At 38.7% G+C, this 18,613-nt stretch overlaps 1 protein-coding gene across 27 annotated transcripts in view; it reads right to left on the bottom strand.

Annotated features, from left to right (window-relative positions):
- Nucleotides 1–18,613, bottom strand: part of NRXN1 (neurexin 1) — a 1,121,405-nt gene that overhangs the window by 9,172 nt on the left and 1,093,620 nt on the right. For 17 of the 27 annotated variants that reach the window (XM_067702998.1, XM_067703011.1, XM_067703003.1 and 14 more), the window contains one exon: nt 14,012–14,099. In XM_067702998.1, coding sequence (XP_067559099.1) covers nt 14,012–14,099 — 88 coding nt within the window. The remainder of the gene's footprint in view (nt 1–14,011; nt 14,100–18,613) is intronic. The other 10 variants (XM_067702999.1, XM_067703012.1, XM_067703008.1 and 7 more) reach the window with 1 other exon arrangement.

Here is an 18,613-nt window from a genome sequence, read left to right as displayed (position 1 = left end):
TTTGGGGGAAAGTGAGAAGAAATTTGAAGGTGGACCTGAAACTTACATAGATCATAGACCATGGAATGAAGCCATATATCAAAAGATAATCACATTTGACTCCATAAATAATAACAATTTTACGTGGAAAAAGGTGTCACTAACAGAGCGAAAATGCAGAAGAGAAAGGAGAGGAGAAATATCTGTAGTACATACAACAAACCAAGAGTTAACACCTATAAAATCTACAAAGCATGTATCAATTGCTATAGAAAAAGGCAAAAACCCACTAGAAAAATGGACAAAAATAGAGACAAGCAAGTGGAGGATAGAAGATCTACACGGGTGATGAATGTAGGACAAGATGCTCAATTTCACTAGAATGGAAGTCAAAGTAAAATAAGGAGGGTTTTTTTTTTTTTTTTTTGGCCAACAATATTGGAGGAATAAAGTAGAATTAAAGAAATAGTGACAATTTGGTTAGAACATTTGCTTGGGAAACAGACAGTTGTGCTGGTGAGAATATGAATTCCTCAATAATTTTTAGAAAGTAATCTAGTAACATCTATCAAAATTTAAAAGGATTAAATTGCAGCTGGCTGATGGGTGGATGTGAGTTCATTATACAATGCCTTCTAATTTATTATATGTTTGAAATTTACAATAGTAAAGTTAAAAAGTATACACATATTTTAATCAAGCAATCTCAGTTTGAGAATATAGTCTAAAGAATTAAATACACCAGCATGCAGATATATAAATACAGGATGCCTGGTATCACATTTCGAGGAGAAAAGAAAAAAGGACAACTTAAATGCTCGTTAACAGGGTTATGGTTGAATAACTTATTCAGCCATAATTGCAAAATTTATTGGACACCCTTAATTATGGCACACTTATAGCCTAGAATTTTAACAGAGTTAAAAATAGGAATTACAGAAAATTCTGTTGACCTAAAAGATGTCCATAATACATTAGAAAGTAGAAAACCAAATTTAATTCATAGAGTGTGCTTCTATTTTTCTATGGCAAGAGAGAAAAACGACCCTATATTTATATATGTTCCTAGGAACATGGTGAAAGATGCATGCCAAGCTGTTATCATTGGTTAATGAATGGAGATGGGAAAAAAGGAAAAAATAAAATCAAGTAGAAAAAATTAATTAAAAAATTTCAACAAATATGTATTAAGTCACAACAATTTACCAGGTACCATATAAGGTGTTCATAACAACATACATAAGACAGCCATGGGTTCCACCTTCTTAGAACTTTCAGTATATTTGAAATAAAACAGAAAATATAAGAAAATAAACAGGACAATTTTAAACTTAAAAAGTTCACTAACACAAGAAGGCACAAAAATTGGATGCTAAGAAAATAATGAGGGGGAGGCTTTACACAGGTCATCAGCAAAGGGCAGTCTCAGTAGAAGTTATTTGGAATGAGCCTTAAAGGAGGAGAAGGATCCACGCCTTCCAGTGTGAACCCTGGAAAGCCATCAAGGATTTCTCAAGAAGGAAGATGTGAGATAGGATGGCCTCAAGCTGGCAAGAACAGAATCAAGAAGACATATGGGAGAACCTGGAGAAAATCCATCTTTATCCCAATCTTCTCTCAACCACATATTACATCAACCATTTTAGTATGGCTCCTACACTATTGTGAAATCTTACTTCCATGTTTCATTTCTATTGGGCTGTTTCTTCTCTTCCAGACTAGACTGCTAGTCCTTTGATAGTGTCCTGTGACTCTATTTCTCTTTTCCACCAATTCCCTCACCTCCAAACATCTAATGAAGGCTGAACACATGAGCTGCAAAATGTATGTTTTCTGACTGATTAGAGGAAGAGATTCTTGTAAGTTCATAAATTTTCAGGAGTGGACTGGGGTGGATATAGCCATTAAGAAAATGTCAGAGATCTTTGATTTCAAAGTTTTGAGTAAAGGTAATAAACAAGTGGGTAAAACATTGATGGTAATTACATACATCTTTATAAAATACTTTTACCTCAATACTTTCCTAACTCCCACCTCCTATAACATCTTCAATAAAAGAAGTAAAGATGGTATTTATTTAATTAAGCCAGAAAGCACCTCTCTGCCTAAGTGAATTGGGATCAGTGTGCATCAATGCAAGTATTGTATCTGCATTTACTTTCCCTATGCCTCCAGTTATAGGCTGCTTAATTCCAGTGACTAAGCACTAAGTTATTTAAAGTCCACCAAGTTAGCAGTCTTCAGTTTGATTTGTTTGGGTGCCTTACTTATATTGACCTTATCTGATACCCACAGCACTACAAATAGTTGAGAGCTAATTTGGAGCTCTTTTCTCAAATTCAGCAGAGCAGTTGCAGAAGTTTCTAGGGCATTTTTTATTCCTGTTGCTATTAGAGTGAGAAAGTTGAAAAGGGTCTCATCAGTCAGGTCAAACTTTCCATAACTGTCAAGTAGAAGAAAGGCCATATAGGCAATAATTGAGAAAGTCAGTTTCAAAGCTGGGGAGTGTGGGGATTCTACATGTGCTTTTCATCAAAATGTACCACATTTCAGAAAACGCTAGAGGGGCTATATTTTGAAATGGAGATGATACTCTCCGTTATTGATTTCTACTCAACTAAACTCTTTGATAGCAAAATAGCTTCTTTTTCTGGGAGGGCATTGACTAAAACACCCAGAAATACATACACCCAGAAGTCACTTTTCTTAAGATGTATTTTACTTTTTTACATATAGAAAGTTGAACAGTCGCTCTTTACACAAACCAGGGGATTCATTCCAAGGAATCCTCAAGACTGGAACCAGGAATTTGAGGGGAACCTGGTTTATAGGAAGACAAAGGTGTCACTATGATTATAGCTGGAATAATGAGGAGTGTGTGTATGTGAGTGTGTGTACATGCATGTGCGCATGTGAATATTGCTGCGTTCCCTCCAACTCTCTGACAGAAGTTGCTACAGTCACCTTTATTTTCTCATAATTTATAGGTAAAATCAGGCTTCTGCAGAGCTCCAGGGAAGATTTCATAATACCTTGGGATTAACGTACTTAAATGTATTGCATTATTAAAACCCCCTTTGTTCACTTCCTCCCAAATGGTACACGGATTTACCCTTAGTAGATATAATTTCATGTGACTTAACTGTCCTCTGATGCCCAACATGGCTACTATGCCTTCTGACTCACTGCAAGGCTGAACATTTTTTCTTATTTTATTTAGTTAGCAACTGTGACCTTTATTGAATTATTATTATATGGTAGGCTCTGGGCTGTGCACTTTACATACATTATTTAATTTTTTCCTCATAACAACTCTGTCGTTGTTATCATGACTTTATGGGAAAGGAAACTGAGTCTCAAAGAGGTTATGCTAGGTATGCTTCCCAAGTGGCATAGCCAGAATTCAAGCTCAGGTGTGTCTGTGGCTACTACAGTTTCATACATTCAACGTGTTGGCACTTACGACTGTAAAAGAATTTGTTAGTACTCCCAAATGTTCCCTTCCCTGTAGAACTGAACCCTTTAGGCCTCTCTTCTAAGCAGCTGTCCATTTCCACCTCTTCCAGCCACATTCCACCACACCTCCGGCCATCTAGCTGTCCTTTCCAGTAAAAGGAGTTTGCATTCCCACAGAATCTTAGGAAAGCATAGCAAAGTGGTAAAAAAGAATTTTTTTAGATTCTAGTCCAGGCACTGCCCCTAACTTACTGAGTGACCCTTAGCAATTCATTATCCCCTGCTCACATTCTTTCTTCAGAGACATAATGATGATCCATTATTTATCTCCCAGAGTCACTGTGAGGATCCCACCAGGTGGATAAATGTGCCAGTGCTCTGAGGAGGATAAAGTGCTATGTAAAAAACAACGAGGGGGGCTTCCCTGGTGGCGCAGTGGTTGAGAGTCCGCCTGCCGATGCAGGGGACACGGGTTCGTGCCCCGGTCCGGGAAGATCCCACATGCCGCGGAGCGGCTGGGCCCGTGGGCCATGGCCGCTGGGCCCGCGCGTCTGGAGCCACAGCAGTGAGAGGCCCGTGTACCGCAAAAAAAAAAAAAAAAAAAAACACACAAAACAAAACAAAACAAAAAACACGAGGGTCCAGTTACATTTCCTGTGTCTTCCACACAAAAGGTATTGAATCAGCAGCCTTCCCAATAATGAGACAACTCTGCGATACGCACAGCACACCGTGTGACCACCACAGACGTTATCTCCAAGGGGAGCTCTGTACTCAGGGACTCCCCTTTCATGAATGGAGGCCCTGTCAATTCAGGTGGCAAAACAACCATTTATACTATGAGGCTGTGGTTTCAGGCCATTAATTGTTAAGCTACATGTGGAGCTTGTTCTGTTTATCTGCGAAACATTCTATCTTTATGGATCTGTGCTCTCTGGCTCCCGTGGTTGGAGGGAATTAAATTTCTCCTTCTTTCAGAATTTTATTATGAGACTTTATGTTTTTAGGTATTAAGAAATCAATCATCTAAGACCACTCTTTGGTAATACCTGACAGAAGGGCTTATTATCATGGAAATAACAACTCTTTTGATTAGGTTTTCTTTCTAAAATTGTTAGGTCATTTCTTCTCGGCCTCCTTCCTTCCCTGATCTGGAATTCCATGTTCTACTCTGGATGAAATTCACAGTAGAGTCTCTGTAGCAGAGCTGTATGCTGGGTCCTAGGGGCACTGCCTCTCGCCCAGAGTTTCTGTATAGTGTTTATGTAAGTGCAGGTCATTCTGGGTAACAGGGCAGCATGCGGTTTTCCTGATTTGAAACTGGGTCTCCTCACTTTGGGTGATCATCTTTGTACTCCTGTTGTGAAGCTATTGCTGTCTCGGTTTTCTTTTGTTGGGGAAAGTCACATTCTTTTTGGTGAAAGTGCAATAGCTCAGGTGAAAGATGAGACAGCTTCCCCACTGAGCCCATTAGAAGGAGGCATGTCCAGCCTAGAATTGGGAAATACGGAAGAAATGCCATCCATCATTGGGGGAAGGGGTGTGGCGGCTCTGCCTGGTTAAGTCATGCAGCCCAGAGCGTTCCGAATATTTTAGGAGGCAGAGCAAGCCGATTATAATAGCACGCAGGAAAGCGAATCATTCCTTCTCTCAAAAGCTCTGTGGGGCAGCGACCTGCATTGTTTTCCTCCAAAACTAAGAATAGCAGATGACATGTGCCCTCTTCCCATCCTAGCAACCTACATTCATCCAACTGAAGCACTGCTCTTGTCTTACTAGTTTCATAGTGGCTACTGAGAAAAGTTTGATGCTGCTAGAATTCAGAAAGAGTTTAAAAAGCTTTCTATTGTAGATGCCACAGTGCCAATTACTAACATTTCCCCTTCTTGCCTGTGGCCATAGGTTTATCTCCATTTATAATATGGTTGACTCCTCAGTTAATCTGCTGGTACTACTAATAAAAGCTAAGTCATACCATCAAAGTTTCTAGGTGGCAGACTCAACACTAAGGGCTTTACATGAATTGTCTCTTTCAGCATAACAACATCATGAGTATTTAACATCATTCATGTCATTTTGCAGATGTAAAAGGTCAAGTACACAGAGGTTCAATGTTTTGCTTCTGATGACACAGCAAGTGGCTGAACTGGGATGTGAACTCGGTCTGCTTTCCAAAGTCTCGTCAATGAAATGTAAGATTTTAGTATGCTCAGAGAGGTGGTGACATTGCTCCTTCTCTTTCTACTAAATTTTTAAATTTAATTGATGGCTTCTGGCTCTACTGGCATCTTTAATACATCCTTTTCTTTAACCTGGTAATTTCATAAAGTACTCTTGTCTTTCTTATTACCAATGCCAGGCTTCTTATAATACTGAGGGTGGGTAAGGAGCTACTAATGATGAAAGTGATCTGACCAACAAGTCAGATGACGTGAGATGAGACCTGCAGACTAAAGCCTATTGTAGCATTTGCTGGTCTCTGAAGCACGTGAACCAACAAAGAAAGTGTACTGGCTCTTCACGGGGGCAGCATGCCCTGTAGTGCAGTATTCAGAATATGCTGCTTTACCTCTGATACCATCTGAGGAAATGTAATTAATAAATGCCAAGAAAACTCCACAGGAAACCGATTTCATTATCAGCGCAGATATTGGACACAAATTACAAGAAAACATGGTTTCACTCTTCCTGCATTTCATGTTTCCATAAGAAGTAGACTTACCCTTTATTTTTCTAAAGCTATGCCGCATTTCTTCCTTCAAGGTTGGTGAATACTTCAAAGCACGGCAGTGTATCTCATTGTCTCCTTCCAAAGCTCAACAGGACACGTCACGTTTCAGAAAGGCTCTTATGGTATTTTAGCATTTTCTAATAAGGACTTGTGAAAGGTTATTAATGTTTTAAGGCTGGGTATATGTAGGCTGCCTAGAAATTTATGGTATACACATGACTGAGTAGATTTTTTCTGTTACTTACTGTAGGACGGTTCTGCATTAGCAGTCATGCACTTTTTGCAAACTTTCTTTTCTTTTTTAATTTTTTTTGACCGCACCGTGTGGCATGTGGGATCTTAGTTCCCCGACCAGGGATCTAACCCATGCCTCCTGAAGTGGAAGAGCGGAGTCTTAACCACTGGACTACCAAGGAAGCCCCTGTGGACTTTCAGGTAAATGCTTAATCTAACTCAGCAAACTCACTTATTTGCTAAGTAATTACTGTAAGTGGCCAAGCACAGTTAGTTTACATGTGTGAATAGAACAGCAAAAGGGACTATACCTATTTTCCACCCAGATCTGGAAATCTGTCTGCCTTGTGAGGGGCCTCACTACAAGTTAGGATAATGGGTTCACTGGCACAGGATGCTAAGGAACTTCCCCAATACCAGGAAGAGCTGCAACTCGAACTAGTTCTATCTGACTCCAAAGTTACAATCATAACTAATACACACTCCCTGTTGCATATCACAATTCTCACAAAATGCTCTTGAAGTTTTTCCAATGTGGGACAATGATTCACTCCATTATAATGTTAAACAAAAATTATCAAATCATAGAAAGGTGAAAATAGTTCACGTTAAGTAAAAATGGCTGTGTTCTGAAAACAAACGGAAACCATCTTTTGTTTGTTATTTTGTTTTCTACTGATCTCCTGGTAGGAACTAATTTTGGTAAAGGAAATCAGTTGCCTGAAAAGGTGGAACTGCCTTCATTGACCAAGACCTTAGGCTTGGGCAAACTTTAGACAGGCTTCTTCCTGCCTCTAGGGCCCTGGTCTCCCTTTCCTTAGAGCATTTACTTTAGAAAACTGGTAAATCCAAATTCCTTCTCTACCTCTGACGTGTAAATATTTTTAAAGCTTCGTTTCAGTGTTATAACCCAGGACTACTTTTCTCAAGGACTTAGGAGCCCTCGCTTTGAAATATAACCTTCAAGGAAGACAGCTCCCCGTCTTCCAATTTCTGTGGGGAAAATAGGAGCCTACCTTGAGCGGGTACGTGTTACTCCAACTCATAAAGCTACCTTCAGTCTTGAAGATATTTGAAGGAAAGGGTTTATTCTTCCTTTGGGTGAAGCCAGTCAGCCAACACAGAAGGTCTAGGGTCTATGATCCCTCTACCCCAGCTCTTAAAAACCTTCCAGTTTTGGTTTGTTTTGTTTTTCACGGTGAATTGAGCTCGGACTGAATTTTGGGCTCCTTCTACTGCAATCCTCTTGAATAGATCTCCCTTGTCTGTTTAATGTTGTCCAGTGTAATTTTTGTTTTGACATTACTGTTCTCAGAAAAACGGGAAAAAGTACAAATGATGTCTAATGTCTTTCTTCCATTTTAACCATACAGCATTTCATTTTTATTCCAGTTGTCTGGAGAATTAATATGGAAAAAAGCAGTTCTTCCACCAGCATGTCACACACTGAAAGCCACCTAGCCCATCAGAGCCCAAACTGCAGATGCCCTGTCCTGCACCTACATGATTAGCTAGGCCCTCGCCGCTGACTCTGGTCTGACCCTGCTCAGGAGATGCTCTAGGTGTTTCCAGAAATGGAGCACTCATTACTGCTGTTTTGTTGGCTGCACCTCAAAACTCCCCATGTTAACAGCGATGTGTTGGCTATTACAGGCTAATTAAACTCGCTTTTGAATAATTACATAATAAGTACCCCCAATTTAAATGTAGCACAAAATTATCTTCTAATCAGGCTCTACAAATATGATCTAATAAGTAATATATTCCTTTAAGTGACTGTGATTAGTTATTTAATTAAAAAATGCACCGAGTTCAATATACATATCTTTATTCCTAATGTGGCTAATGGGATCAGTTCAATAGAAATCCTTTGATCTTTTCTCAAAATAGCACACTGGAAAACCACATGAAATTGCAGAGTAATGGCAGCAAATTTAGCCTAATGAATAGTAATACATGTAATGGACCTTTTGCCATCAAATTTAAATTTATGCCAGCCATGGAAATTATTTAAATGAACATTTAAAAAATTAATCCTATATTTGTGAGGTGCCTGAATTCTAAGAGAACAACCTTCTGCATTCCAAGAAATTAAAACCCCACTTTTCCTAAACTAGAGAGCATATTCTCTCTCTCATATTACAAAAAGTAACTTAATCTCTCTGAATCTCCTCAGCTATGAAAATATTTCAGTTTGGCCAAATAATGAAATAGAATAATGTTTACAGAGTACTGAGAACAATGATGAACACAGAACAGATCTTCACTAAATATTAGTTGTTATTGTGATCTATCTTTACTCATGTAACCTGAACACTGATCAACTGACACGCAACTAACAGTATTTTTTGAGGGGCTGTACCGATGACCTCATCCCCATTGGTTCAACTAATGTTTAAGAGCTTGCCCCCCCAAATGACATTCCTTTCCTTCTCCTATAATTACACCAGTTTTTTAATTATTTAATAGAGCTTTTCTTTTTCTCCTTTGCCAAAGGTTTAACTGATTTGAGAGTGGCCCAATATCCTATTAGCTACCACCTGCCCACACACATACACAAAGAGAACAGACATATTATTCCAAGCGTTATACATCTAAGAGGAAACTGTCCTTCCTAAATAGGGCTCCCGGGAAACAAGAAGCTGATCCTGTTCTCTTTGTAACAAATGACAAACTAGTTTTTCATCAGAAGTTCCCACACCAAAGAGGGTCATCATCTCCATTTAGGTCTCAGATATCAACATACAAAACACCTTTTCAAATTTCTTCAGGAGTTTTGAGAAAAGGATCTATTTAGAAGAAGCCCTCAAAATCAAGATGTACTGACATGATTAAGGGTCACTGTGGAACTTCAGCGGTTTGTAGTGTTGCCATTTTGTCAATTTATTAATAAATCAAAGCAGTCTGTCTTACAAAAACTTATGTTCCTGTGGAAAAAGGAGTCTTGGAAAATATGTATATTTATATAATACACATAGTAATAACAGCGAACACTCATGTACCACTTATCATGAGCAAGGCCTTGTTCTGTAACATGCTTTCCATACATTAATTCATTTAATCTAACAACCATGTCTCTAGGCTGAGGGAAAAGCACAGAAGGAGCAAGTGTTTCTGAGAACAAGTGTGAAGGAAAAGTCATCCACTTTGTCACACGTCCAGGCAGCCGAAACCAGGCGTTTTAGGGCAAGGTTGGCCTGTGACCTAGTTACCAATGGCTGCTTCTGATTTCCACCTGTCGACTAAGAGTTGGGGTTCAATTAGACCTCCTGAATTGAACAGCCGCCCTCTCATATTCTAAAACACTGTTTATACCAATGTGAAATTGCCATCTGATGCTAACCACACAGGACAGTGTGGCTGGAATCAAGTATAATTGGGTTCCATGTGTTCCCACCCGGGGGGTTGTTCCTGATCTAGTTTCAACATGTACAGCCCCCATCAGGAGGCCTGAGTGGTTTCATCGATTGCCCACCAATGTTCAGCCGGGAAAAGTAACAGCATTATGTAAAAGGGAAAAATATTCCTTTTTATATAACCGAATTAGGAAAAAGAAAAGCCACCATTTATGCTCTACTTTATGTCAGGCATTGCAGTAGACGTCTTACATATATTAGTTTTAATTCTTGTAACCACCTGAAAAACAGGTGATATTTTAATGTCAAAGATAAAGAACCTGTTCCTCAGAAAGAATAGCTGAAAAAGCGTCTGGGGTAGAATGAAAGATGTCCTTTTGTAAAATGGGACTGAAGGTGCAGTTTCTAATTTTTTCTCCTAGAGTTTAACAGAGCAGTGGGTGCACAATAGTTCTCAACACTATTCAGTCAGTGGTGAAACTGACAACTCACCACATATGTAATGTCCCTCTTCGTTAAGAGATCTGGGTGGAATTAAATGGCAATTCAAATTTATCAAGCACTTCATAAAAGGTATTAATTTACTTGTGTTCAAGAAGATGCCAGATTTTTCCTGTTTGATTCATTAATAGCCTTAGGAAAGCACCTAAGTGATAAGCATAGCACATTTTCAGAGAAGAAGAAATCATTTTTGGAAGAGTTTTGGGTCACGGTGATTAGAGAAACTTCATATGTAAATATTCAGGGAGACTGAGAGACATTAGTGTGAAATACACAGAAGATTTGGGCAATCTACCTGTAAAAGTAATTATGCATCTCTTTACAAAAATCTCTGCTTTCACTTGCTTAAGGAGTAGCAAAAGTGTATAGTAGGCATAGCCAGTTCTAAATATTTAACCCAATATATTACTTTCCTAAAAAGTCAGTTTTCCAAAATACAACCTGCTGATATCCACCATAATTTTTATCGAGATATATCTAACAGTATCCAAAGTCTAATAACATCAGCGACTGCAATTTTTGATCATGTTATTTTATATTTGTGTTCAAGACACAAAGCAAGTATGAAAAAAGCTATTTAAGAGAACAAGTACATAGTACATTAAGAAACAAAGACCTAGAGGAGGGCTATCCTAGCAGAAAACAATATTCAGATTATAAGAGGATAACAAAAATCGACTCCTCAACTGCAAAAAAAACAGTTGGAAAATAGGAAAAAAAAATCATATGAACTAAGAATTTCACAGGAAGTTGTCACACAGAGCCAATTATGCCGAAAGAGCAACACTGCATGAATTATTAAAGTTGGGCATGAAAAAAAATTATAGGGAATTGGATAGAAAAATCCAATGTAGAAAAGAGATCACGCTTACAGAATGTAATATAGAAAGGGAAACCATTCATGGACTACACTATCAAGATACCATCTAGGGGAGGTAAGATCACAAGAAAAGCCTACAGTGGAAGATGTCATTAAAGAAACAGAATCTGAAGTTTAAGCCTTAAGAGGAATTGACAAATTGAAAACTAGAGAGTAAGGAAAGAAACACTGAGGATGAGGAGTTAAACTAGCCTTGGTACAAGAGTGTTGTAGCTGTCATCAGATGGGGTCAGTAGCTGCTGTGTCTTGTATATCAGACAGCAGACTTTGGGGCTGTGGAACAAAATTAAAATTCATGCAACAAGTCTTGTGTGGAACAACGCAAACAGAGTTCCTGCTTCACGGAGCTGTTCTTCTTGCGTGGCGGGGATGTAAGCTATATGTTAATAAACAAGTAACAAATAGAGAAGTAAACACGATTCTTTCAGATAAGCGATAAATTAGTAAAGAGAAGAGGCAGAAAGGATATCTGGAGTGCGGTTATTAACAAGCTGCTTCTCACTTTCCATGGTGTTATAATATTTAACAAAGTCAGGTGACTAAAGAGAGGAGGATGTCAAAATGGTAAAAAAAAAAAAAAAGTAATCTTTCTCTTTCTTTCTCTCCTCTCTCCCCACCCACACCATCCTGTGCTTAGGGCCGGCGTCCCCAGAGAAAGGGAGAGACAGTAAACTAGTCTATAAGGAATGGTTAGTAAGACCTAGAAGCAATGGCTAGAAGAACTGGATCATTTAACTGTGCTCAAGAAGGAAAAAAAAGTGACAATTTTAAGTGCAATTAGACTTCTTACACTGGAGTTCCTAGGTACTCAAAGTGAGGACTCTATGTAAAGAGGACGATAGCCTCCACTCAAACAGCAAAAGAAGGATTCAGCCCAGAGGAAAACCAGCCAGTACTATAATTAGTAAGAACCTATATTGTTTTCAGCATTGTGTTAATAGAGTGGAAAAAACTGAAAAAGTATCAACTGTTCTCAATGTTAACTGGGAAAACAAAAGCAAATGTAAATACAAATATAGACACACACACATATCAATGTATAACAAACACCAGACTCCATTTATGAATGATCCATGCTGGAAGATCTTAGAGAAGCTACGAAAGAGACAGTCATGGTTGGGCATGTGAGAACAGGAGAAATGGGGAAAGGAGAAATTTGAGGGAGGGAGAAGGCAAATAGATGGACTGATGTCATGGACAAAAAAGCAGTAACTTTTTTTTTTTTTTCTTCCTTTTTGACTAACACAGAGAGAATGAGAATACCAATGAAAACAAAAGCAGGATTTTGACAGGATGGTATCATGAAGGGACCACATCTGTCTAGACAACCAAAAGGGAATGGTGTAGAGATCAAGAAACTGGAGGAATTGAATGCATGATCATCAGATTGTATCAGATCACCTTCTAATAACTGTGTATGAAAGATGGCTCTGGAGGCTGAGAATTTTGATATGTGGGATGGAAGTGAGGGAAAGAAACACGAGAAGACAACCAGAATGGACCTCCCAAACCTTCTCCTGCTGAGAGATGACAGCTGAGCTTCTGCTCCTCACTGGCACTCAGTAGCTGCTCTAAGTGCTGAGAGTAAGTAGCTATAATCAGTCGGGGGACAGGGGTGGAAGTGATATTCAAAAGGAGATGTAAGATATGCATCCTGAACCATTTTTTATCCAAATATCAGAACAAGTAGATTAGAATGATATTCTTCACAAGAATCCCAGATTAGTTATTTTACCGTGACATGAAGTTCTCCTGTGGTTATAGGTGACATCTACAGAGGTCATGAGTTATCCAATAGTGGTTAGTCCACATCTACCTCAATGGTTTTGTTAACCTAAACAAGACAATTATTGAATTTTAAGAAACACTGCTTACAAAGGAAACTAATGGAAATGACCCTAATCCTTGGTATTACGAATATTTGGAATCAAACCCAGGCTCTGATCCATTCATTTTCAGGGTCCACAGCCACTGCTTGATGGTACAGGGCTGCAGGAAAGCAGTACTGATGTGTTAGTCACACCATATCACAAAGAAGGAGAAGAAACTATGCACCACCTACAGTTAAAACACATCAACTTGCATTTTAGGGAGACACTGGAAGACTCAAACATTTCTCTATTAAATGAATCAAGGACTGACTGTACCTGCTGTTTGTTTTACTATTGCCATAATACTCTCACTTCTGAAATTCAGAAATTTATCACTTAAGATAATTTGCTGGCAGAGTGAGTGGTGGGGACTTCTTGTGAGTAGAAAGGTCAAAGAATTTTCCAAAATGCAATGCAATTTTTAAACTTTATAATTTTATTATGGGTGACCCAAGGAAGATCCCCGTATATGGTTATACTGAAAATTATATAATGAGCTAATGGAATGTGAACAGTAAGGTACCAGCCTTGTGTGCTGTCCCCCACTGCTTTTTCTGGAATACATCATCTTGGTGGGTTTTGTTTTAAAAATTATTTTTTTAATAAATGTGGGGAAATGTACCCACGTAAAAAGTGAGAGCTCTTGGGCTTCCCTGGTAGTGCAGTGGTTGAGAGTCCGCCTGTCGATGCAGGGGACGCGGGTTCGTGCCCCGGTCCGGGAAGATCCCACATGCTGCGGAGCGGCTGGGCCCGTAAGCCATGGCTGCTGAGCCTGCGCGTCTGGAGCCTGTGCTCCGCAATGGGAGAGGCCACAGCAGTGAGAGGCCCTCGTACCACACACACACACACACACACACACAAAAACTAAGAGCTCTTATCTCACAATGAGGCATTTTTTCATAGGGTGGACTTCTAGACAAAAATGCAAAGATCTTCTAGGGACTATAGCATGCAACAAAGATTCACAGTAAAGTAAAGAAAGTAAGAAAAAAAGTCGACTAACCTAACCCACCTGAGCTCGGCTCACAGGGGTCAATGTCCTCGTCATCGCTGGGACACTCCGCTGAGGCCACAAGGATGTCATCTGTGGTCTGTAAAGGAAACAAATTCGGTAGATTAATTTAAAGGGACCTAATAGATCTTTTCATCTTGTCTCGTGGACTAGTAAAACACCACCTGACAGATCGAGAAACCAAATTCAATTATTTCCCTTCCCGAGGACACAGAGCTTACATTCTTCAACTTAGTTTAGATCCCTCATGGAAGAATTGGCATATTTGTGAAAACTTGATTCTAGCTTATTTTCCACGAGGATATGGAAATGGTGGTAGCCAACTTGTACAAACCCATCCATTTAACTGCCCAGGGAAGCCGCACAGAGGAGCAGACAGAGGTTTAAAGCAGCCTGGCAGAAACGATGATGTGAAATTTATTACCGCCCTGGAGTGCTACAAGGCTTGCATCAGTACTTGTGCTTGGCTTCCTAAAAGCAGAACAACTATATAAGCTTTTATATTCATGACCAGGTAGAATTTGATGTATCTTTGAGATATAGCTTGTCTTTATTAGGAAACACAGATTAAACAGAGAATATCTTTCACTGATGCAAAAAGGGAAGCAAATATAGTCCATTGAAGGTACTTTTTGAAATTTGTGTTGAGCTTTCACACTCATTACAAAGTTCTCATCTTTGTCATATTCAGAGAGCAGGTATTGTTTCCCCATTGTCCTTTCCATCATTAAGGTTTTAGAATAAATGAAGAGTGTATTGGGGGGATGATATTCTACAGCAAATAGGATAGAGGTGACAGTTTTCTTTCTGACATTCTAGTTGCTTCACTGCACTTACAGCAAAGAAGATAACCATCGCTGTAATAAAAAGCAGAGTGTGTAAAACCTAGCAGTTAGCCACATCATCAACACGTTTACGAGCATCAAAGGTTGTTCTTTACTGCCGCTTATAAGCAGCAATAAACTCAGCACAGATATTGCATGGAAACTGTGAAGGTTTGCATCAGATTTGGCTAATGCTAAGGAAATACAGAGAGAATTCAAGGTACAAGAAGGAAAATATCTCATTACATCGGCTAAGGATTAAGGAGATTATAATTGTCTAGATGATACTCAGAACTGCAACACGGATGAAGTCCTTATTTAAAAGTAGAATTACAATAATAAAGGTCTTAAATTAAAGAAAAATCAGATATATGATATACTTTTATTAAGGGAGTGTCTAATAGTCAGGGGGTAAAGTATAAATATATAAATGTTAAGAGAATTGCGCTATTTTGAAAAGTGGAGACAAGGGATGATGCATATTTGTGGCAAAATTAGGCTCAAAAATGTTTCAAGTACAAGGTCTTTAATTAATCAAGAATAAAGAATTTGTCCAGATGCTAGTGCTTCAAAACGTAACTTTAAATAAATGCAAGCATTTAATAGTATTTTGAGATGGTTTCATGTTATTCTGCTTTTAATTCCTCTAACACAGTTGGGAGACTGAATTAATTTATTTTGCTGCTGTCATTTTAAAAGAAGTTCAAATACCAGTTTTCCTGGAATTGTAACTGTTAATGCCAGTGATAGCCACTAGCAATTGGTGTGATAGTCACGTAGGTATCGTTCAGTACAGTGAGCTTTAAAAGGCAAGAATCCAGCCTCCTTCTGGCACGAGCACAACTTGCAGGATAACATCTAAACTGACTTGATAATAACAAGTTATTGGATTATGAGGTCTGGCATGTCAATTGTTCCAATTCGCCCCAGAGCTGATAATCTGTTTTTTAAAAGCCAACATCAAGTGGAAAGCTACCTTTTTTTGAAAACCACAGTGCATATTTTTAAAAATTAATTTCATGGTTCCAAGAGAATTTTTCATTTTCCTTGAGGAATTTTTGTTCTTGGTGGAGAGGGGGAGGAGGATGTGGATAAGTTCTTTAATCTAGTTCTTCTCACCCTGGCAGTGATGTTGCCCCCTCTCCCCTCCCCCACCTGGGAAGACATCTGGCAATGTCTGGAGATATTTTAGTTGTCTCGGCTGGGTTGAGGTGGGAGTGGGTGAGCTCCTATTGGCGTCTAAAGAGTGGACACCACGGATGCTGCTAAAAAATCCTAAAACGTATGTGGCAGCCTTCCCACAACAAAGAATGATCTGACCCAAACGACAATAGTACAGAAGTTGAGAAACTCTGCTCTAAAAGCTTAAAAACTGTTCTGTACCTTGTTTTTCTCATCTGAAAAAAATGGAGAGCATAGTCACTGTTGTTGTAAAGATTAACTTAGTACATGAAAAGTACCTAGAATAGGACCACCTTTTAAATATTTATAAAAGTTGTGATATCACCAACATTATTGTTGTTTCACGAATGGAACAACAATTTAATATTTTTGCACTATATTTATAAGTAATATAATTTTAGACATTAAACTGGAAGTTGTACATGTGAATTATTCTTAACTTTAGATCTCATGTTAGCTTTTATATCAAAATACAGTAGCTCTATTGGTACTTTGTTGAACTAAGTTTCCATCTTTTGCTGCCTAGGTTCAAATTCTGAATGAGAAGTCAAACATCGAATATAAATAATAAAGGTTGCTTCCTAAAAGAAATTCACGGACTAGAAACGTGTAGCTCAGTGTAGTGTTTCATGCAGACTAAGTTATTTAGGCTGCAAAGTTAAATTTTGTTTTAAAAGTTGACCTAATATTTAAATTCAACAGCCTTTCCAAACAATTCCACAGCAAACAGAAAGTGTTAGAGAATGTTCTCAGTGTCATCTTTCACACAACACAGTTCCTAAAATAACAAAAGATGTCATACAATAGACAGTACCTCCTATAGCCTTTTACAGTAGGAAAAATATCACTGTGCAAATTTGACCCTATTGTACAACTATATTTTAGTTTTTAATGCACTTTTCCTGATAAAATGAATACACATTGTTTTCATATTTTTCTCTCAGAAATTAAAATCCAGTTTATTATTGGATTCATTTCAGAGGCTAAATTAACCAAACAATTTTCTAGCCAAAGCTGTGTAATTTAAATTTAATTCACCGTGTTTGGAACTGCCTCCCTATGACATGCTGTTGAAGAAACTCAAATATGTCACATTAATCAATTCTGTTCTTCAGTATACTTTTCTCTGATGTTTATAACCTTTTTCAGAAAAGAGACGACCTTCTGAAGGAGACAGAATAGTGATGGAGCAAAAGCATTAGCTTTACATAACCGTCCATTTAGATGAGGGTCCCTAACTGTGCATTCAACCACTCACAGGTCAAAGTGCATGCTGATCGTCCCTAATTCAGAGTGGTGTGGACATTTTCATGGCAAACGTCTGTTCTTGTTCAGAATGTTTACTGAAACTACTTAGGTCTCCTTACCTTTAGGGGAAAAAAATGATTTGCACACAATTCAGGAAATAAAGGCACTGAAACTTAATTCACATGTCATATGGATAAACACCAACTTGTATAGGGTAGGAAAATTTAATCAGAATGGGGGAGAAAGGACGTCCTTAATGTACAGTAAGAAGTTAGACCAGTTTTTTTTTAATGTCCAGGGTTATTAGGCAGAGACCACTTGGTGGGTTAGAAAGTAGAGAAACACTGATGTATTTTTGTTCTTTGTATTTCTGCTCTACAGAGAGCCTTTTTTCCCCACCACCACCTTTAATGGTAGAATTTGCTGCATATTCACTTTTTTGAATATAGCACAATTGCATATCTATGTGCTAAAAAGACAGGATGAGAGGATGGATAAACTTAGTCTGTAATATTATATCCTTGCTAAGACTAGCATTCCTAGACCTTATTCCTCATGGTAAACAGCTTTGCTGAAGACGGGTAAATTCTGATGAAAAGATCCACAAGAAAACTCTACCAGCAAAAATCTGCTTTGTGAGAAAAAGAACATATTCTAACTGTGCAAACGGATGTCCATTATGAATTTGATGCCCACAAAGAAATTCTTGATTTACTCTAAAATTTCGATTGAAACTTTGTTTCTAAACTGCGACAGTCTATCCAGCTATACATCCAAATACAATGTAAAAAAAAAAAATAATTGTCTCTGGCTTCCCTGGTGGTGCAGTGGTTGAGAGTCCGCCTGCCAATGCAGGGAACGGGTTCGTGCCCCGGTCCGGGAAGATCCCACATGCCGCGGAGCGGCTGGGTCCGTGAGCCATGGCCGCTGAGCCTGCGCGTCCGGAGCCTGTGCTCCGCAACGGGAGAGGCCACAACAGTGAGAGGCCCGCGTACGGCAAAAAAAAAAAAAAAAAAAAAAATTGTCTCAAGCAATGGTGCTCACTCGTGTAACAGTATTTAGCCTAATCTCTCACTGCTGTGATGGACATTTATACTGAGCTGATTGAGACAACTGATGGACGGCGTATGGTGCTAGCTGACATGTGATATGTTTGGCTAATTGACGGACACTTGTTCTGATACTTTTGTCTACATGAAGCTGCTCTGGAAGAGAAAGAACATTGACGTCTGCCTTTCACAGCACTGAATCTGATAGTCTTCCTTATCAGATTTATTGCTAGATCAGATTTATTGTGTTTTCTTGAAAAAAGAAAAATACCAGGATTCACAATTAGTGA

The sequence above is a fragment of the Pseudorca crassidens genome, chromosome 14 (genome assembly GCF_039906515.1).
Source record: "Pseudorca crassidens isolate mPseCra1 chromosome 14, mPseCra1.hap1, whole genome shotgun sequence".
NCBI lineage: Eukaryota > Metazoa > Chordata > Mammalia > Artiodactyla > Delphinidae > Pseudorca > Pseudorca crassidens.
This window is presented reverse-complemented; position numbering and strand designations above follow the sequence as displayed.